Source organism: Centroberyx gerrardi, chromosome 4 (genome assembly GCF_048128805.1).
Source record: "Centroberyx gerrardi isolate f3 chromosome 4, fCenGer3.hap1.cur.20231027, whole genome shotgun sequence".
NCBI lineage: Eukaryota > Metazoa > Chordata > Actinopteri > Beryciformes > Berycidae > Centroberyx > Centroberyx gerrardi.
The window spans coordinates 18,435,923-18,457,586 of NC_136000.1; the positions used below are offsets into that span (position 1 = coordinate 18,435,923).

At 44.0% G+C, this 21,664-nt stretch overlaps 2 protein-coding genes across 3 annotated transcripts; one reads left to right on the forward strand and one right to left on the reverse strand.

Annotated features, from left to right (window-relative positions):
* The first annotated feature begins 982 nt into the window (after positions 1 to 982).
* Positions 983 to 17,262, forward strand: nfat5a (nuclear factor of activated T cells 5a). Its single transcript, XM_078283277.1, has 12 exons — positions 983 to 1,255; positions 5,951 to 6,079; positions 7,826 to 8,468; positions 8,631 to 8,814; positions 8,943 to 9,133; positions 9,267 to 9,439; positions 10,345 to 10,479; positions 10,599 to 10,651; positions 10,819 to 10,951; positions 11,383 to 11,567; positions 11,672 to 13,892; positions 14,160 to 17,262. The coding sequence occupies exons 1-12, from the start codon at positions 1,183 to 1,185 to the stop codon at positions 14,564 to 14,566; spliced, it is 4,527 nt and encodes a 1,508-aa protein (XP_078139403.1). The 5' UTR covers positions 983 to 1,182; the 3' UTR covers positions 14,567 to 17,262.
* A 1,275-nt stretch (positions 17,263 to 18,537) lies between these two features.
* nudt7 (nudix (nucleoside diphosphate linked moiety X)-type motif 7) lies at positions 18,538 to 21,203 on the reverse strand. Of its 2 annotated transcripts, XM_071913364.2 has the most exons (4): positions 20,925 to 21,203; positions 20,604 to 20,783; positions 19,703 to 19,861; positions 18,538 to 19,083 (listed from the first exon to the last, which is right to left on the reverse strand). In XM_071913364.2, the coding sequence occupies exons 2-4, from the start codon at positions 20,757 to 20,759 to the stop codon at positions 18,733 to 18,735; spliced, it is 666 nt and encodes a 221-aa protein (XP_071769465.1). In that variant the 5' UTR covers positions 20,760 to 20,783; positions 20,925 to 21,203; the 3' UTR covers positions 18,538 to 18,732. The 2 variants fall into 2 exon arrangements, with proteins under 2 accessions (XP_071769465.1, XP_071769383.1); XM_071913282.2 differs by having other exon boundaries at positions 20,604 to 21,203.
* Between the last annotated feature and the right edge of the window lie 461 nt (positions 21,204 to 21,664).

A 21,664-nucleotide genomic window follows, 5' to 3' on the forward strand; every position in this document is an offset into this window, starting at 1 on the left:
CCTTCATAATGGTAACTTTACAGCCTACAAAATTACATCAGACTTAGGTTATCCATTGACAGAACAATATTATGCAGACACGCCCCCCTACATGCACTGAAATTCATGCAAATATCTTCCTAATGGCACAAGTCTTAAAAAAGATCACCACAAGGGAAGACATTACAATAAATGAAATTAACTATAGTGCCTATAATTTCATGTAGAAAAAAATTCTCAACTATTATTTTACATAGTTACATATTTGACTTATAGTGAGGTGGGTGGAAGTCCTCTCCCAGGACTTCTGTCATTATCTTGTTACCTCTCAGTTTGTCTTTTTGACACAATTGGTCTAGTAAGATTTTGTTACCCTGAAGTCATCTTTTTTATGGTTGTGCAGTTGGCTGGCAACAGAAACAGAAAGATATTGCAGTAACAACACTGACTATGTTTTACGTTTCATTGAAACTCAAAATTAAGTTGTAGTAGTTGTAGTTGTAGTTGAGTTGAGTGGGGTTCAACAAACATTACTGGCAATGGTGAGAATCCGTTGGAGAATCCCTTCCCTTTTTGATGCAACAACTTTGTAAAATAATTCCCGGCCTCCTAGCATTTTGTGACCCTGAATCAAGTCACTTTTCATGGTCGTGCAGTTGGCTGACAACAGAAACAGAAAGATATGTCAACAACAAATTGTACTATGTTACACTTTTTATTGAACTCAAAATAAGGGATGAAAGACTTCTTTGGGGAAGGAAAGTGGGCTTCTTACATTGTTCTTAACATTACTGGCAATGGTGAGAACCTCTTTCTCTTTCTTTCTTCCCTTCGCTTCCGGGTTGGAACTCCAATTCGTTTCTCTTCATACACGCATGCGCCTGGCCAGCAGAAGGGGGAGGGGCTAGGAGAGGGGCCGACCGACGCTGGGCAGTGTGTGTGTGTGTGTGCGTTCGCCACAACGTAGCAGCAAATGTGTCTCCTCTCAGCTAAGACACACACACTAAACGTGAGACGTGCTAATAAACGGTTGTTTCGGCATTTAAAGTTTTGCTTTTGTTTTTAAGATTTCTTCGATGTTATATTCTGTATTTTAACAACATTCCGCCTGTAAAACGCAAATATTTACTAGCCAAGAGCAGCTGGCTTCGTTTCTGATCTAAAGAGGGTGTCCGCTTCCCCTCCCCTCGATGAAGCGTTGCGATGCCCTCTGATTTTATATCCCTCCTTAGCTCGGATCTCGACCTTAATTCCCCTAAATCCCTATACTCAAAAGGTAAGATTTTGCTAAATAAGGGTTACGATGGCGGCACTAACATGTTTTGTCCTGGTTTAGTCAGAACTAACGTGAATGTCAAGATAGCTCACGTTAAGCTGCTAGCTAGCACTAGTTAGCTTTCTTTTCCACTGCCAGTCAGTGTAGCTAGCTGAGTTAGTTAGCTACATTTGGCTTGTCCATTGACGCTGGCTGGTTGGCTAGCTGTACTCCTGTCGCATGCGTGGACAAGCTATGTGTACAAGCTGGTAGTTATTAATGAAAGTAGATTTGAGTGAGACCTGCTATTGTTTTGTCCAGGTGCTGGCTAACGTTATGTTTGGTACTACAGACTAGTAGCTAGCCAGATCTCCTACAACTACGTGAGGTCACTCCAGCCACCACACTACATTGTTTAGTGGTTTACTTTAGTCCTCGTGGGATTCTGCAGAGGTGTGGGTGTGCATGTGTTTATCGCGAGAGAAAGAAAAGTCGTGCGTGTGTGTTGTTTTGTTAATCCTCCTTGTCTAGCTCTGTCAAGTGACAGTCTCCTGTTGTTTTGTTTCATTGGTGGAATGGGTCCAGAAATATCTTCCTCACATTTCTCTAGTTTCAGAGAAAGAATGCAGTTAATGGCCCTTCATACTTCATAGCTCGGAGCATGGCACTCACACTGCCAGGGTGAGGGGTAATCCCACTGGGCCCACCAATGCTAAGATGTACTCACTCATGGCACTGTAATGCGCTTTGGACATGTGTCCACCAACTGTTCTGTTATTATTAGGGAATTGTTGCTGCATCATCTAGCAGCTAACCCAGAACACACACTCTTATGGTCAGAGGTTAGTGGGTGGCACTCACTCATGCAGCAGCCCTTCCTCTTCAGTCAGTTTCTGTTACATCCCACCACTTGCCTAGTTAGTTAAAGATGATACTGAAGGTATCACTTTCCACGATATTTAACAGTGTGTCACCTCCATGTGCAGAGGTAATTTCTCTGAATCCGGTACTCAACACTGACAACTAACATTATGCCATTGCTTATTCATAAGTAGGCCTTGTGTGTCGTGTTGTCGTGCGCTGGTCTTTTAGTGGTGCAGTAACCTGATTCACAAGAATTTATGTTGCATTTTGGTAGGAATTGGGTCTCCTCTGCTGCCTAATTTCCCTCCTAGACTTAATTTTAGTCTACATGTTGACTCCTAGTGGTTGACCAATAGCATGTGCATGCATAACCACAGTCCAGTCAGTTCAGCCTTTACCTGCCGTCTGACCCGCTGGTACCACATCTGTCTGGCTGCTGTGTGTAGGGTGCTCATGAGCCAGCAGTAAGCATTGTTCTGTGACCCTGAAATGCTCAGTTGAGCTTGCCATATGGTCACACTGTATCACATGGTGACTGTTTATTTATATCTCAGTAATTGGGTGTGCGCTTGTGAGGGGGTGGGGTGGCAGACTTGCTCATCAAACATCTCTAGTGGGACACCTCATCTATATCAGGCTAGAAGTGAGAGAATGGACAGCAAGCCAAGTTACATCTGGGCTTGCTAGTGTACATCTTTCACCATCTAGTTTGAGCCATGATGGCAGCATTGTCTTGGTACCTGATCACCTATGTGGATTGCTAGGTTCCTATATTGTATAGGGCTTTGTGGTGACAGAAAGCAAATAGATTGAGTTAGTGAAGAATAATAAAAAAGAAAAACTGAACTTTATTGTCATGTCTATGTCTTTTTATTCAGGCCCCTCTTCGGACAGCAGTTAATTTCAAGCTAGGTTGAATACCGTAAAGTTAATTACATACAGCATGCATTGCAAAATTATTTGGGGAAATGAAAACTAGATGTAGACAGCAGTAAACTCTAACTGACACCAATGTTCTCCTTTAATCATCTCATCTACATAAGCACGCCCATGGAGAAGCGAAACTAAAAATCAGTTTGCCATTCTATGTTAGTTTCAAGGGAAACAGAGATGGTGTAAATAGCCAAAAATGGCATTCTTTGTGGTTTGAGAGCAGTGAGTAGCTCTTTGTCTGTACTCTGGCTTGAGCATATCATATGTGTCCAACAAGAGTGTAATCAAATCAGCCATTGTTGGGCACTGAGATACATTCTTGGCTTGCATATTTTTTCATCTGCAACAAAAACATAGCCCGGTGAATTGTCTATTCATCTGTCATCCCCCATCAAAGCCCCAGGCCAGCTGCAAAGAATAAAAATGGACCGGTGGGCTTGCCACTTGGCAAAACTTTTAAGGCATGTGTAATGTGAGCAGTGCATAACTATGTGGTGAGGTAATTGAATTGTTCTAAGTGTAGGCTAAAGTCAGTGTTTTTTCAGCTAGTGGGTTACGGCCCACTTTTGCGGACACACTCTGACAAGGTTGTAGAGCTGTGTACATAAGCCCATTTAAAATGCCATCTGACTTCTATTATAGCAAGTAGGCACCAAAACTTAAATCACATCAAGCTATTTCAGGAATATTATCAGTGTCCAATATTCATTTGTGATCTTGGGATTTGGGAAGTTAAACTTGTAGCCTATTTCTTTTTAACTTAATTACATTTTAGTCATATGAAAATAGAGGTCACTTTACCTCTTGAACGTACTCTATACATGTAGGCCTATAGCGAATATGAGGTCTTGTTTTTGTAATGTCTCATTTGTTGTTGATGTCTTTGCTATTGTCACAAAGTCAAATGACTAAAACATAAATCCCATGTTATATTATATAACCTGGGATGGGTCATGGATATTTGTGAGTGTGAACAACTCTCTCAAAGCTTGAAATAAGAGAATCAAGACCAGTATTTGCTGTTGTCAAGTACCATTTTCCTACCATTGCTGGGACTGTCAAAGACAAAAAAATTCAACTGTGGAGTATTTCAAGGACCCTAACATTTAACATCCTGTATGGTAAAACGGCACTTAAGTCAAGTTTTGTGCACCTTTTAAGTCTTTGAATGCATTTTTGGTTCTTTTAATTTCTTGGGAAGTAGGCTGCCTCAGATCACACTACATCATTTGACTCAGAATTTTTATCCAAGATGTTTTTTTTCCTGATAATGAACACCTTGATTACTGTCTTACTATTTATGAACTGGGTCATGGCGTTATGGATGAGTTCATGTATCCTGATGCAAAACCCGTTGAGAAACACTGGCTTAAATAAACTCATTTGCAGGCTCCAATCTGCATATCGGGACAAAAAGGTCAACGTAACAGCTTTCAATCTGTAAAAGTGATCATCCTCTCACATCCTTGGTGGGGGTGTGGGGGGTGTCTGGGGACAACCACACATCACTTTACTGGATGATATTTTTCTGGGTGACATGCTCTTGTGGATCCCATCTTTGACTTGATGCAAATTTGAGGTTCAGCTGTTGTGAATTCTCTACTTTCCATCTATTCAAATCGCCCAGTGCTGAGCAGGATGGGACAGTGTGTGTGTGGGCAGAAACTAGAGGGAGTTAGAATGTAGTGTAAAAATCAGAGTGAAAAGAAAATGTGTGGCAGGTCGCTGTGCTGGGGCTGCTATGCTGTGTGACCTGCGAGTGGTCAGAGAGAGTGACTCAGTCAGGACTGAGGTCATGTCGGGTTCTCAGTCAACCCCGAATACATCCATGCACAAAGACTCACTTTCTCCACACCGTGAACAAAGCACAACGGACAGAGATGGAGGGTTCCCATGGTTCTCGTGCGCACTTCGCTCTCTCCCAGACGACCACATAAAAGGTTATGATATGGGCCAAGTTTGCCAAGGCTTGATAGAGATCTTTTGTTTAGCCTTCTATATTGTTTTGAAAACAGCCCGTTCTGGTCGGCCTGGTTTAAGACAGAGCGCCTCAAAATAGGCAATAGACCTCGGCTTGGTGCTTCCGTTGTAATATTTCAGTTTCTCGCCTCTCTACAGCTCTCTGTCTGAACTTGTGCACAGCGTAGTTTTTTGTGTGGACTGCGGCGACTTTGTGTTGTCTCTTCCTCAACAGCATCGTTGACGTCACAGAAGTGAGAGATCATGTGTCTGTCAGTCTCACCATTCTGCTGGTGCTAAGTCATAGCTGAGTATCAGATGACTGCTACACATGCTGGGTGCTGCTGATGCACAGCTGAAATATCCATGTCAGGGTGTCGATAGGCCCCTGTTTCTTAGCAACCGAACTATCTAATGGTGTGTTTATCTACCATCAGTGATGGTTTATTCTAGTGAAGCTGTGGTGTTTGGTTATAGTCTACTGGGAATCCTGCTCCCATCAAGGATCAAGGAATGTCTCCTTGGGTTTTATTTTACTCAACCCCATGGGGGGCTGCTTTCAATTATCATTAGATATCCTGTGCTATGTCTGTGTTTACTGTAGAATTTTTTGTAGATGTGGGGGTTAATTTTGGTGATGAGGCCCAGGCTTGCTTCTGGGCCCATTCCGGGATCAATTCCAGTAAGTTTTGCAGTTAAGAATGGCTTTTATTGGTGTATTTATATCATGATATATGTACAACTGTGCTGAAATTATAATTGGTGTCAGAGGGGCTGTGCCTTATTATGCCTTAAGAAATGTAATTGTGGGGGGGGGGGGGGGGCACTATAGCAACATTACCATGTATGTAGATTGGACAACCTTTTCTAGTTACTTTGTCCAGCAGTAAACAACATACTGACTTATGTTTTTCTCCATCTAATTTATGTTCTTCTCTTCTTCCGCATCCTCTATGGCAGAGTCGGTATATGACCTCCTCCCCAAAGAGCTCCAGCTCCAGCCCTCGTCCGCCCAGACAGACCCACCCACCATGAGCCAGAAGAGTGGGGGAGAGGCGGGGCCGCCCCCCTCTGCAGCCCTGGCCTCAGGTGAATTGCCTACTCACCACACTAACACCATGATCTGGGATCAGCTGCCCCTTGCCAAGCCATTCCCTAAAACAACAGGGGTGGCAGTGATAATACGGCCTTGCATCAATGTCTAGGGGCAACTTCACCCTTTCACTAGTTACAGTTGCATTCTGGGACTGTGAATATTTCTGACTGTAGGTAATATACCTCAGCTAAGGTATTGAATGCTGAGGGCACGACAAGACACGGTCATATCAGATTTTAATTAGGTATATGCAGTGTAGCCTGATGCTGATACCTTTGAGTCTTCCCTTAAATGATCAGTCATCTTGTGCATCCACCATGTTATGGGATGGAATTGTATTGGATGGAATTGCATTTTGGAAATATTAGATATTTGTTGTTGTCAGGACATGATGCATGTTGCTTCATTTCAGCAAAGCAAGTAGAAGAAGTAGAAGCATCCCCTAAGCACATCTCTGTGTAGGCCTCAATATAGCCTCTATTTAGGTTTTGCTTTTAAATGCTTTAACAAGAGAATGTGCCCAAAGCAGCAATAAATGTACATTCCTCACTCACAACCCTCTCTGACACATTTACACACTCACACCATTCTAGGTCATCAGATAGGTGTTTGAGGTTTGAAACCGTTTGAGCTTTGTAGCTGAATGAGTAATCTACTTCCATCTTTGAAAGGAGCTGACATGTTCAGAAACGATGCAGGTTCTGTCTCCTCTGAAACAAAGAAGTTGCCCCTAGCCATTGGTAGACTGTCTTTTAAACATCATTTAGAAAAAAAGGAAATATGGTCTGATCTTAGATCGTGGTTCAGGGCAGTCAACATCGTGAAGGATTCTCCTCTTGAGTTCCATCTAGAGAGCAAACTAACTGGTCAACAGTCAAGTTGGAGAGAGCGCTTTTGTTAACGCTACCTTTTCACTATCCTGTCTGACCCAGCTGGCCCTAAGCACTGCTGATCAAACGCATGACAACTGTAATGTCCTTCAGATCATCATTAACCAACTACACTTGCTTCAAAGTGTCTATAAATGATCAACTTCAAAAGTTACTCCTTCCTTCAGTATGTTAACTCATCCAATTTACTGATTGACAGAAGTTGAGTCTTGAATCATCAGCTCTCTTGTTGCTCATTGGCTGTCTCGTTTTTATTGCAGGAAGTTCCCTCTGAGGCAGGGAGTGTCTGCATATAAAATGGTCTGCAGTTCACTGCTCCATAGGTCAGAGGCTTGTTTATTCTGTCTCCATGGCTACGCTCAGTCCCAACCAAATCTTCCAATTGGCATGCGCAAACTATTGTATACTACTGAATGCACATTGCACAAACTACTGTAACCCGGCAAATTTAATTTGGCACCACATTACCAGCTTGCAAATTTGGCTGTACAAGAAAGTTTGACCAGATTTTGTTATTTTTCTTTCTGGCAATGTGTATGTAACAATTTGTAGCTTGCTTTTGTTTTTGTAAACAAAGCATGTCAGTTTTGTCACATTGATTTTAATTGTAGGAATCAAAACAATGTGGGGCCTATAGTACCCTTCTCAACTTTAACTTCAGAATATTTGATCAATGCTCGAGAGCTCTCGCATGCACAGTGAGGGCATATAACAGAAGTCCATTGAAATTAGAGTTGGGAAGAGGGGAAATCAGGGCAAATCATGCACAAATTCAGCTGCTTGAATGGGACTGCTAGCCTGCTCTGTGCTGAACATCTGCACTAACTCTGTTATTTGTATATACTACAGATGCCACCTCTTCCACCTCCAGCCCCTCTGCCTCTTCCTCCCTGGCCATGGGAGTCCCGTGCTCTGGTCCCTCCACAGGCCCCTCTACCTCAGCCTCAGACCACCTCAAGGCTCCCCAACATCTTCACACCAGTGGAGGGGATGGAGCTGGAGCCTCAGAGATGCACGGTGTGGAGGGTGCTCTGCCTGCCCCAGGCAGAGGCAACAGTGGAGCAAACACTGCAGCAGGAGACGTAGGGTCAGGAGTGTTACCGGGGTTAGGAGTACAGCAGCCTCAGAATACCCCATCAAAACGGAGGCCTGTGTTGAGCATCTCCCCACCCCCCGAGGACCTACTTGACGACAGCCAGATGTCTTGCCAAGAGGAGCCTCCCCCTTCTGGCCCGCAAGGTCCAGACTCGGAGCACAGCAGCAGCATGTGGGCCGACGACTCCGCCTCCAACTTCAGCTTGATCAGCTCCAGCTCGTACAACGACAACACCGAGGTCCCGCGAAAGTCCAGAAAACGCACCCCTCGCCAGCGACCTGGCCCCAAGCCTGCTCCTCCAGAGGACAGCATGGACGTGTTTGATGCCGATAGCGCCAAGGCCCCTCACTTTGTCCTGTCCCAGCTGGGCCCAGACAAGACCAGCCCCAAAGCCAGGTGGGGGTGACCCTTATCTAATGCACATTTTATCAGCCTTTCGACTCAGACCTTGTCCCCTTGCTGGGATACATTTGATGTCATTTAATTTAGTTTCCTTTAGGGTAATTGAATTTGTGGAAGTCATATTAATGCCATCATGTGATGTTTGTTGCTGTGCAGCTCTCTGGAGTCAGGGACTCTGGTGAAGGGCGGGCCGCTGTCTGGTCAGTACCCCCAGAGGAGTGATGGGAAGGAGCTAAAGATCCTGGTCCAGCCAGAGACCCAGCACAGAGCCCGCTACCTGACGGAGGGCAGCCGAGGCTCTGTCAAAGACCGCACACAGCAGGGCTTTCCCACTGTCAAGGTTCGAGAAAGACATACACATGCAGCCAAGTTTTAACAAATTTCCTCTTTGACAGTGTAATGTTTTGTACTACTTGTCATGGTCAAGACAAGTATTTTACACAAGATGAATTGTGTTTTTGTCCCCAGTTGGAGGGTGTGAGTGAGCCGGTTGTGCTGCAGGTGTTTGTAGCCAACGATGCAGGCAGAGTAAAGCCTCACGGTTTCTATCAGGCATGTAGAGTGACGGGACGCAACACCACAGCCTGCAAGGAAGTAGACATAGAGGGCACCACCGTTATTGAGATCCCACTGGAGCCCACCAATGACATGACACTCGCGTAAGGGGCCATCTTTTTTATTGGGGGCGTGTTAGTAGTTCTGTACATGTGACTGTGTTGATGTGAGAGGAGTAGTTTGTGTGCTCTGTTATATGTGCCCAATGTCACCTATGACTGTCTTGTGTTTCTACAGCGTGGATTGCGTAGGAATATTGAAGCTGCGTAATGCGGACGTGGAGGCCCGTATCGGTGTGGCCGGGTCCAAGAAGAAGAGCACCCGCGCCAGACTGGCCTTCAGGGTCAGCATCCCCCAACCCGACGGATCAGTCCTCACTCTACAGACCCCATCATCACCCATCCTCTGCAGTGAGTAGCCCAGTGCAACATGTAGTTATCAGAATGGTCACAAAGCTTAAAAATGTATTAAGTTAAAGCTACAAGCTTATTTTTCCCATCTGATTCTCTCCCACCTGAATGAACTCGATATATGAACGATATATCTTAGCAACCATTCAATTTGAAGTAGTCATAAACAAAAGCCAGACTGCTTAGTTGGGCCCTTAGACTTAAATGAGCACACATCTACACACCAAATGGTCAAAAGAAGCTGTTATGAGGGTATGGCCTATCACAAAATTGGCCATAAGTCAATGACAGCTTGTCCAATTAGCATGAGACCTGGTACATGTGTAAACTATTGGTAAGGAACTGGGGCAGGATTTTATCCCACTTTAGCACATCCCCTTCACTTCTTCTCTTCCTTCAGATAAGCTTTCTGGTCATGATTTTTTTTAAACAGGAACAAGTATTCCTTTTGCACTTCTGTGTCAGGGCAGGTGGGTGGGGGAATGGAACTGAAAATATAATGTCCCTCTTAACAGAGCAGGCATAGAGCACCATAAGCAGGACAAACGGCGCTAATAATCCAGTAATGATAGTATTATACGCTGATTTGGATGAAATATAAAATGAATAGAAATGTTCCCTTGCCTTGCCTAAGTTAGGGCTCAGTTAGGTGTTCACAATTCAACCAATAGGGTTGTCACAAAGGCAAACGTTTGTCTATCAATACGGTTGATTGAATTTCATGAAATTTGGTATATGTACTCTAGAGACACGTATTTGTCAAAACATGTTTTTTGTTTGACTGGTAAGCGATACTATGCGTTGTCAGTGCTTAGCGGTTGGTAGGCACATGGGATATTGCCCTCCCTTCATCGCACTATTGCGCAGCAGCGTTTTATTCCTTGGATTCTTCTGTCTCTCTCCAGCTCAACCAGCGGGGGTGCCAGAGATCCTGAAGAAAAGCCTTCACAGCTGCTCAGTGAGAGGAGGAGAGGAAGTATTCATCATAGGAAAGAACTTCCTCAAAGGAACCAAAGTCATTTTCCAGGAGAACATCGCAGGTGCTGTAGCCAGCTTGGCAGTTTTTCTCATTTATGGTATCCCAGTTATGGATATGTCTTTCTGCATGTAAAGTTCTGGTGGATAGAGGAATGAAAATATTTTTTTCTGTCATTGCTAGATGATAGTTCCTGGCAAGCTGAGGCAAAGATTGACATGGACCTATTCCATCAGGTAAATGTAACTGATTGACATGTACACTCCACTGTTCCTCCTTGCACTATATAAACTGTTGAACACCAAACCTTTCTGCTTCCCATGAGCATGATCTCCATGAGATTTTCCTATAAAATTTGATTTCTCTTTTGGGCCCCTCCTAAGCTCTCTGCTCTGTTTTCCAGAACCATTTGATAGTGACAGTCCCTCCGTTCCATAACCTATCAGTCACCTCTCCCGTTTCTGTGGGAATCTTTGTGATGACCAATGCTGGTAGATCACATGATGCCCAGCCCTTCACCTACACTTCAGACTCAGGTATACCCACTGGCTTTAGTGCAGAGGTTATCTAGTTTGTCTGTTTACAAGCAACAGGGAGTATTCTCTTTGGAATGTGAGGCCTATTCTGTAATTCAAGAGGTATAGATAGGGCTGCATATGGCTAAAATGATAATGAAAATGATAATTATTTTGCTACATGTTGTGATCATGATAATTACTCACATATATGAGTCTTGATTATTTTAGGGGAAAAAAATACTTTTTGCTATTTAAATCAACATCTTGACTATGTTCAACTACAGCGGACAATCTGGATGAAATTAAATGTTTCAATATGTGTTGTGGAAACTTAAATTACAATATAGGATCGTAGATGATGAATTGTGCAGCGCTAGGTATAGACTAGGTATGGTGCATGGTCCTCTCACAGACATTTTTTGGTCCTGTGTTTCCATTCTCACCCTCAGTGGATAACTCACTCGGCCTGGCAGTAAAAACAGAGGGACTATCCCTGGTCAAGACTTGTATGTTTGATGGCCAGATCAAATCTATGACTTCTGACCCATCTGATTCCTCTGGTCAACCATCTAAACGGCAAGAGGTCACACCAATGGAAGTGTCTATCAATCCACCACCCACAGATGTCTTCAAGGTAGGAAAGGTAGTTATTTTCATGTCAAGAAGGATAAAATAAATAAAAAAAATATCTACTTCAGTATTTCAATCTATGGAATTTTTCTTGCTCTTTTTCCTCAGCCATCCCCAGACCCTCTGGTCTCAGTGCAGCAGACCCTGGAGCTTAACTCTAGTCCTCACCCAGGTGGAGAGTCCTTTCCGAGCCCCATACCTCTACAACCTGAGGATGTGGAGCTTCCCCAGGCTCCCCCTGTCTTCCCTACCCTAGAGCCCCTCAGCACTATACAAAAGCAAGACATTGCCCCCACAACCTCCTTCCCTGTATCAGGGGACACCACCATCCCTCCTATACCTCCAGAAGTCCCTCAACAATTCCTTAGAGACCCCCAGGAGAGTCTTCCTCCAGAGAGTTCCAGTAGTGGTGGTGGGGTCGTGGTTGTGGCCATGCCCCAGATGGCAGCCCCCTCTCAACCCCAGCCACAACAGTCCCAAGTTCCCCTGTTCCCCCAGGAAGGGGTGGCCCAGTTGGAGAGGGCAGTTAGGGAGCTGCAGGCTGGAAGCAACACCACACTCCAGCAGGTCTTGGAGGCAGCTGTGGCTCAGCAGCAGCTGAACTCTGTGCTGTACAACCCCACGCCCTCTGCAGAATCCCTGCAGCAACACGTCCAAGAAAACATGAACAGCCTGAGACTGGGAACCACAGAGAACTCATTAACTACACAACAGCAGCTACAGATACAACAGCAGCAGCAGATACAACAGCAGCAGCAGATACAGCAGCAGCAGCAGATACAACAGCAGCAGCAAATACAACAACAACAACAACAACAACAACAGCAGCAACAGCAAATACAGCAACAGTTTCAGCAGCATCAACAACTGCAGCAACAACAGCAAATCCTTGACAACCTACAACATCAACAACAGCAGCAACATCTACAGCAGCAACAGCAGCAGGTCCTTGGCAACATGCAGATCCAACAACAACTTCTGCTACAGCCACAGGACCAACAGCAACTGCAGCAGCAACAGCAGCAAATCATGGAGAACATACAACAGCAGCAACAGCAGTTACAACAACAGCAGTTGCAACAAAATCAGCAGCAGCAAGTCCTCAACAACATCCAACTTCAGGATCAGCAACAACAAAATCAAATACTTACCAACTTACAACAACATCAGCTGCAGCAGCAACAGCAACAACAACAAAATCAAGCATTGAGCAACCTACAACAGCAACAACAGTTGCAAGAGCAGCAAGTCTTGGAGAACCTCCAACAGCAGCTTCAGGCTGAGCTGCTCCAGCCCCAGATCCACTCCGCCCCCCAGGCACAGCAGCCTGTCTCCCTCTTGCAGCAGGCTGGGGAGCTGCTCACCATCCAGACCAGCTTCCCACCACAGCCTCCATCCCACACCTCTCCCCCACAACAGCTCTTCCAGTCCCCCAGACCTCTTGCAGACACCCAAGGCTCTCAACAGCAGGTACAGGCTGCCCTGCTCCAGAATACATTGACTGTTCTGAATACATTGACTGTCCCAAACCCTCAGCCTCAACAGCAGCAACAGCAGCAGCTGGCATTCCTCTCTTCCATGGAGACGTCTGCCAGTGAGCCTCAGTCTGTTTCTATGTTTCAGAACCAACCCCAAGCCCAGCTTTCCCAAATGCAGCAGCAGAGCACCCCCATGGAGCAGCAACAGTCTCCACAACAGAACCAACAACAACAGGCACAACAGCTTCCAATGGGCCAGCAGAGCTCCTTGTTCCAAAGCATCCCCAGCCACTCACAGGCTAACCCTCTCCCCCAGAGCCAGCTCTCTCAGCCCCAACAGACCAGTCTGCTCCTCTGTACCACAGACCTTAACCCCCAGGCTCTTCCCCCAGCACTCCTCTTCAGCACTCAGAGCCAAGGCCCTTCCTCTATGGGCAGCATCGGGGTCGGGGTTGGGATCCCCCAGCCAGACCCAGCAGAGCCAATGTCCTTCCAGGACCAGAGTTCTTCAGGCAGCGCCTCTGCGTCCAGTGAGCCCCGACAACCGAGCCTATTCCAGGAACAGCAGCCAATGCAGGTGGGCTCCAGCTCCAGCAGTGTCCCAAGCAGTCAACCCGTGGAGCTGTTCCTGCCACAGACCTCTCTATCTGGCCTGCAGAGTACTATTGGCACACAGGAGCTGAGCAGCCAGGCTGCAGCCCCTGGCACAACCATCTTTGTGGTGCAGGGTGGTGTCGGTGTGGTAGCCAACCCTGGCCAGCAGCCCCCCGAGCAGCTTTTCCAGACAACAGTGAGTGGGAGTGTGGCACCACAGGGACAGGCCAACCTGTTTGTGTTTGGCATCCAGAATGGTAAGATGATTTGGTCTTCTTCACCTCTGAAGTACAGCAAATATGAAAGTGTTGAAGGGTGCTTTAAAGTGAGTGCATGAGTGCTACCTTTTTAGCATGGGTGGTGGGAATTAAATCTCTATCCCTGGCAGTGTTAGTGCCATGCTCTACCCACTGAGTTATACAGCAGCTATACATGTCTGAATGTTCCTTGAGTTGTTCCAATGCCATAATCGTTTACCTACTCGTTCTTAACAGTGGAATATCTCCATCTTCTCTTTCTCTCAGACTCATCCCAGCTGCTGACTCCCTCTGGACCCGCCCTGTCAGCCCAGAGCCAGACCCAGAACCCCAGTCACATGCAGCCTCTCCTGGACCAGCCCATGGCCCAGACTGGGCCCCCAATGCAGACCACCATACACAGCAGCTTACAGAACACCCTTCAGGCACAAATGCAGTCCAGCTTAGGGAGCGCCTTGCAGACCAACCTACAGAACGCAATGCAGACAAACACACAAACTGCTCTGCAGTCCAGTTTACAGGCAGCCATAGAAACAAGCCTGCCAACCCCAATGCAGACCAATCTACCGACACAGATACAGAGCAGCTTACAGAATACATTGCAGGCATCGATATCTGCCTCCTCCAACATGGATAAAATTGAGGACCTGCTGGAGAGCCTGCAGAAGCAGTGATAAATACTGGCACCACATGGGCACTGAGGAGAGTGAGTGATATGTATCCCAGAGTTTTACATCCCAAGATCCACAGACACAAATTGGAGTTGAGTGGTTTTCTCTGCCAATGCCACAATACTCTCAGAAATTCTGAACATTTAAGAATCAAATGCCCCTTTTACTCAAAACCCACAATATGAGCTCATGTAACTCCTGTTTTGGTGGATATTTATCATTGATTATAGCCCATGTACAACCATCTTTTGTTGAATTGATGAATCCTCCTTTGTTGAGTTATTACCCCTCTTGCAGGATCAGAGAGGCCTGTAATAACTGCTTCATCAATCAGTCTCACATATGCAGTGTTTGTTTTCAGAGTGTTTAATAATGTGAGCCTAAGAGATAATGTGAGGAGTGACCAGGTTTGGTGGAGAGGAGGAAAAACTGGAAAGGGATAAAGAATGTCAGAGCAACAGGGAAAAACGGTGAGGAGACGGAGATGAGATTGTGAGGCTGAAAGAGCGGACAGAGTAGAAGAAAATGGCCCGCTATGGATCGGATATCAGATTGCACATGTGTGTCAGATGTCAGATATGATGAGTCTTGTGACTTGGCCGCTCGTTTTGGCCCCTCCCAGTGTTTTCATATGTTTATTACTCACCACTGGGTTCGCAGAAGCTTTCTTGGTTAACTTTTAAGAAGCATTCAACTATGTAGTGTGTGTATCTTTTTTTTTTTTTTTTGAAGGAGTTGGTAACTTTTACCAATTCAATGTGGATAGAAAGAAACTTTCCACTAGTGAAAATGAAGCGTTGTGTGGTTTTATAAACATTTTATCTTAAGCACTTTATAACCTCTTTTGTGTAACCAGCTAATCCTTATATCCGTCCACAGCTCTCTATTGACCCAACTGATTTGTACTTGGAAACGTCCATTTAAAAAAAAAAAACATAGAAGAAGAAAACACAAAGCGTTTGTCTTTGTATGGGTAAATATTTTAAACATCTTTACGGAGCATTTTTACATTTTCTCATGTCACTATATTTTTAGGGTCATAGATAACTTTGTATAGAATGTCTGTTCGCTGTTGAATCCCTCTATGTATTCAATCTCAGTGGTCCAGTCAAGTCTGTCAAAAAAAAAACAACCATTCCCACAAAAGCATTGATTGTCATTATTCAGTGTGTTGGAGTGGTAAGGTGAGTAGGCCTTTGTGTTTTGCACTCTGACGAAACATCTAAAATATTGATTTATTAGTTTGTGCGTTGAAATGAAGGATTTGCGTTCTATTGCTATTTGTACTATTTACTGTACAATCTGTCACTTGAGACTGTTTTACCTTGTGTTGTTTTAGATATTTAAGTTTTTTGTCTCAGTGTTGGTACGGTGTGCAGGCCGGCGCCATGTGAAGTTGGCACCCAGTACCCGTCCCTTGTGTTGTTAACAGGGGCTCACTGGTAAAATGAAATCTCTGTTACATAGAGGCCGCCATTTTGATTCTATCTATGGTGCTATGTACAGGAGTGATGGGCACTTCTGATGTGATATTAATACTTACAGTTTCTACTCATATCGATAGTACTGACATTAATTGTTAGTTTTCAGACAGTTGTGTCTAGAGAGCGGGCTGTTGTGGTGGGGTCGGAGAGGAGTGCACCCAGGCAAACCAAAGCTCCTGTTTTGAAGCGTTGTCTTGTCTCATATTGTCCTTTCAAATGCCCTCATGATGTTTACTCATTTGTACTTATTTACTCATTTAAATTATGCAGCTCTTACATGGATAGCAGTTCAGTGTTTTGTTTTTTTAGTACAGAAATTAGAAAAGACGTGTAAAGGTACTTTGTTTTGTAGATCAGTTAATCTTGCAGTAACATTTCCACCAAATCGATACTCATTTAACTCTTCTGATATGCTGACCTACTTGTTTCTTTTTTTTTTTTTTATGCAAAATAACACTGCTGTACTTTCCATATGTACAACAGTAGCCAATTTGACATTATCACAAGCCAATTTTATGAGAACTAATCAGCTACTAGGATAGAACTGCTCATATGCATTTGTTTACATTTTCATATTCATACTATTTTGTCCTGCAGATGTGAGTGATCCATTTTGAAGTAACTTATCTTTTTTAGAATTTCGTACCCATGAATCAAATTGTAGAGTATTTTTGTAAGACTAAACTTTTTGGTTTATGCTCATAGCACAGAATATCATTGTTGATATGTTTTCCTGAACTCAAGCGCAGGTTCATTGTCAAATGTGTGACTGAAAGTAGAAATGTAATTAAGTGGACATCAAGCAAATATGTTAGAATATAATTCTACTGCTGTTTTTAACAATGAATTTACCCATCCTGTATAACATGATAATACATGGGCTAGGTTTGTTGTGTTTTTTGTTACTTTTTTTTTTCTATTGATTAGACACATTTCACATTTGATTGAAATGTCATGCATCTCAAATGGCACTTTGACTCATCCATTAACTGTAGATCAGGTCAGAGCTTAGTAATGTTTCCAAGCATGCCATTCCTCTTGGGGGGCGGGGTTTAAGAGCACATGATGTTGCGGAAGTTGGAGCAGTTATGCCTCTTAAAGCCATACCAACACAGAAAGCCAACCTGTGACTTCAGTTTCATGAATGTAAATTTTACCTCATGGTGTGGAAAAAAAAAGCTTGCTCTACATCTAACATCGGACCAATTACAGTTTTAGAGAACTTTTGTTTTTTGGTTTTGGTTTTTAGGGAGGGGGGGGGGGGGGGGGGCAACCAACTGTCATTTGTGTCACTGTACATTTGTGAGAGTGTTTTGTCTTGGGTTCTTGTCTCATTTCATGTTTCCACGTCCAGCCATTTCATTTCAAACGATCTAGGATGCTCAGTCTCACTCTCCAAATAGCCACTTGCATCTGAAACCACCATGTGAAATGTTGATTTAATGATGGTGATGATAGCACACAAACCTTTACACGAGATTGGTTTTGTCCTTCGGTCATGTAAATGAAATATCCATGTATATTTAAATGTGAAATATACTGCAGGGGTATCTTGAATTTCAATTGTGATGCTTTCAACAGAACTTTGTGTGCCTTGATAACTAAACAAGTACTCTGCTATGTTTACCTGTGTCCCTTCTGTGTCATTACGATCTGGCTCCTTGTCCTTTTTATTCTCAAGGACTGTTCAACATCAGGCCGCTTTTCAGTGAAATTTCCTTCTAAACCCAAACATAACCATAGCCCATACAAGTATATTTTGATGTTATTTTTTTACATTTTCTCCTTGGAAATCCATTGCAAAATATCAGTGTGATTACTTTCAACATAATACTGCTGTGCAGCTTAACCAGTTGACTGTCAACTTGTTTGTTGTGTTCTTTTTTTTTTTAACCTGAGTTTTTCATGCCTCTTGAGATTTGTACATGTGAGGTAAAAGGGACGAGACAGTGGAGATTGTTGTTTTATGGAGAGCTTTCTTGTGTTGATGTGCTTGTCAACATTACTATTGTTGCTGTGAACTGCTTGACTCGAGATCAAAAGGAGCAACCATGATAAATTAAAACTGTTAATTGCCAATAGTGTGAGCTGTATCTTGTGTGTTATCAGTTTGCTCACGTTTCCTAGTTCGCTTTCTATTTCACATTCTCCAACAGTTCTGTTGTATCTGTTCTGTGTAGCTTGAGCTTTAGTATCTAGCCTGAAGACCCTGCAGTAGGGATAAAGGTCAACCCCAGTGTGTTATCATACATCTGAACTATTATTAACATGTACTTTGCCTTTGTCTGGACGTTTGTATACTCTTCTGTTTATATCTGTAATCCTGCTGCTACATTAAATGAATTAATAAAGATTTAAATGGTCTTGTCTTGTTTCTTTTTTCCCCGAGTTAGAGATGTACTAGTTCAGAAGTCCTGAAAATGGTAAAGTTGTGAAAACAGTCAAGAACAGAACCAAGTAGGATTTTTTTTTAATTATTTAATCCTTTTGAACAAAAATATTGCATTCAAATAAAGCAATACATCCTTCATAAATTCAGGTTTATTCTTTATAAACCTCACCAGGTCTTGTATTGTTTCCAAGACATTTCAAGGTACACTGACTGACAGTGATTGACAGTTATTAATTAAACAATTTTAAAATGGTGCAAACAAACATTGAATACAGAAAAACACAAAGCTACAGTCATAGTTTACTAATTCTTCTATCTAGACCGTGTTGGAAGAAGGGCAGCGGATCCTCGGTGTCAAAACCGACGTCGAACTCTGGCTTCTTCCTAAGAGTAAGGACAGAAACCAGTGTGGCCAACATGGCGGTCAGACCCCAGATGTGATACTGGCGTCCTGAATCGGGGTCCGTAAAATGGAAAGTGTGCAACAGCCCAGTCATCCCGGGAGGGCCGTAGGCCGAGTGGTCCTTCTCCCTGGTGAAGAAGTCCAGGGGCACGGAGAACACGGCGCTGACCTCCGCTGGGTTCGGACAGGGACAAAATGACTCCTCTATGAACCCAACCACTGGGGTCACCAACAGACCGCTCTGTTAGGAGAAGTTAGGGGGGGGGGGTGACAGGTGAGAGAGGTGGAACCAGAGCTGTTAAAGGAATAGTTCACCCAAAAATTCAAATTCTTATGCCAGTTGAAACACTGGTGGAGTTCGTTAGTCCATGTAACGCACAGGGAGGCTGCCAGCTCAACTCTGTAGCAGCCTTCTCCACAACAACTGAAGTAATTGGGGTCCGGTTCTTTAGAGTTCCAAAAAGGGCAAAAAAAATGACCATAAAATGACTCCATACAGCTCGTGCAGCATAATCCAAGTCCTATGAAGCCGAACGATCGCACTGTGAATGTAGAACACCTATATTTACACCATTATTTAGCGCAAAGCTTCACTACAGCCATTGTTTTCAAAACGCTCGCACACTCAGACCTTGCGTGTACACGTGAAACTTCCCTGTTTACACTCCTACAGATAGGTCTATGTCACACGTTTTGGAGGAGGCTGCTACAGAGTTGTGCCGGCAGCCTCCCTGTGTGTTATGTAGACAAAGAACGTTCACCTGTGTTTCAGCTGGCATGTGGGTGAGTAGATAATGGCAGAATTTTCATTTTTGGCTGAACTATACCTTTGAGTGGAAGAATTATTTTACTTGTACTACCTTATTGATGATAGGGAACAGTCTGCAGACCACCTCCACCTGGTCGGCCGGCAGCCCTATCTCCTCCTGCGCCTCTCTCAGAGCCGTGTCCACATCATCCGCGTCACTCGGGTCCCTCTTCCCACCTGGGAAACAAACCTCACCGGCGCCGGTCCTCAGCTGCACACACAGCAACAACATGTTCAAACACTGACATGCACAAAGGGTTGAGGACAATTCATGAACGAAGGAACAAAGGAAGGAGGAATTGGAATTTGAAGAAACATACAGGAAACAGAATTGGAATTGAACTGGAATTTCAGGAAGTTTAAATTCAATGAAATTCTGTGAAATTCCAGGGTTTTTTTCTTACCACATATCTGAGATTAAATATGATCAAATACCGAACATCAACAAGATGAGTTGACAATTGATCCTGCATAACCTGTAATCGTAATACATACATTATGACTGAATGTGTTTGATTGAAGTGTCTGTTATTTGATTCAGAATGTTTGATTTATAATGTTTAGCAAGTAAAGACAACCTCTCTTAGAAGTGGAATGTAATTAGCCTGGTGTCCAGCCCTTATGAGTCGCAGTCTTCAGCACTCTTCGAATTTGCATGGCGATTCATTAGTGAATGAATGATGAATTGCCATGCCTAATGAGTCGCCATGCAAATTCGAAGAGTGCTGAAGACTGCGATTCATAGGGGCTGGACACCAGGCTAGAATTTAACGCAATTAAATTCTGTTTCTTGTCATTCCAATTCTGTTTCCTTTGAGCCGGGTGCAATTCCAATTCCAACTCCAGGAAGTGAACTGGAAAATTAAATTCATGAATGTCTCCAGCCCTGGTGGACTGCACAGCCTTATCCCTCCACCTGCAACACTTTGCTGCCAGTCCCTCTGGTAGGCTACCTCCTTTGAGCGCAGGGTCATCAACACGCACAGCTCTCCTCTCCTCACAAACAGCGGGATCAGGACTGAGGCTTTGGGCAGGACTGGCAGATAGGAGAACCTGCTTCCAATTTCAAACCGCTTCAAGGTGGCGATCGCCTCCTCTTTCGTGTCCATGACAGGCTACTCCGTGTCAAAATACTGACCGAAAAGAGGAGGAAAGCACACGTGAAAGGACTCAATAAACCGTAACTTCATACAACATGCGAGCCAACATAAACCATGCCATGGGTGACGATTACTGTTCGCCCAACCCGGAAGCACAGAGGGAACGGGTCTCACTTCTGCCTGTCAGGTTAAGAAGCTCCAGCTCAGTCTGTGATCACTGATGTTGAGTTTGAAATTAAGCCTATAACATATTACAACTGTTGCTTCTGCACGACTGTAAAGGTGTCATGATCTAGGGTCACAACATGCTAGAGGGCCAGGAACTGTCCCATAGTTTTGACGTCAAAAAGCAAAACATTAGCCAACAAGCTGACGCTAGCACATGGTTAACACTCGTCTGTCACACTCCCTCGTGCAGCCGTTTAGAAAATATCGGTGCACATTTCTTGCCCTGCAAATCGCACACAAAACGAGAAAATGTCAGGTAAATATATGCTGACACCAAAGCATGAGACTGGCTCGTGTTAGCCTTATAATAGTTCAGTTTAGGCTAGTCCCATTTACTCTATGGGGGGTGTGTCACATCGGTCCAGTGAACGGAAGTCAAGTCACGTGACCTCTACTGTGGACGGAAGTGATGTAGTTGTTTTCTGCTGAACTGCCGATAATATAAAATAGGAACCCCAATTATATATTTTCTCAAACTTGAGTTGGTTTTAGGCCCTTTTATCCTGGTCGTTAATTTACAAACATATTTTTTCCCCAACACAAATACTTAATATGGTATAACAAAAACAAATCATCCAATCATTCAAAAAACAGACATCATTCTTATTCCTTTAAAAACAACGTACTACTGGTAAATCAATTCAGATACTCAGCTATGAGGGATTCCTGTCCCTGCATAACCTCCG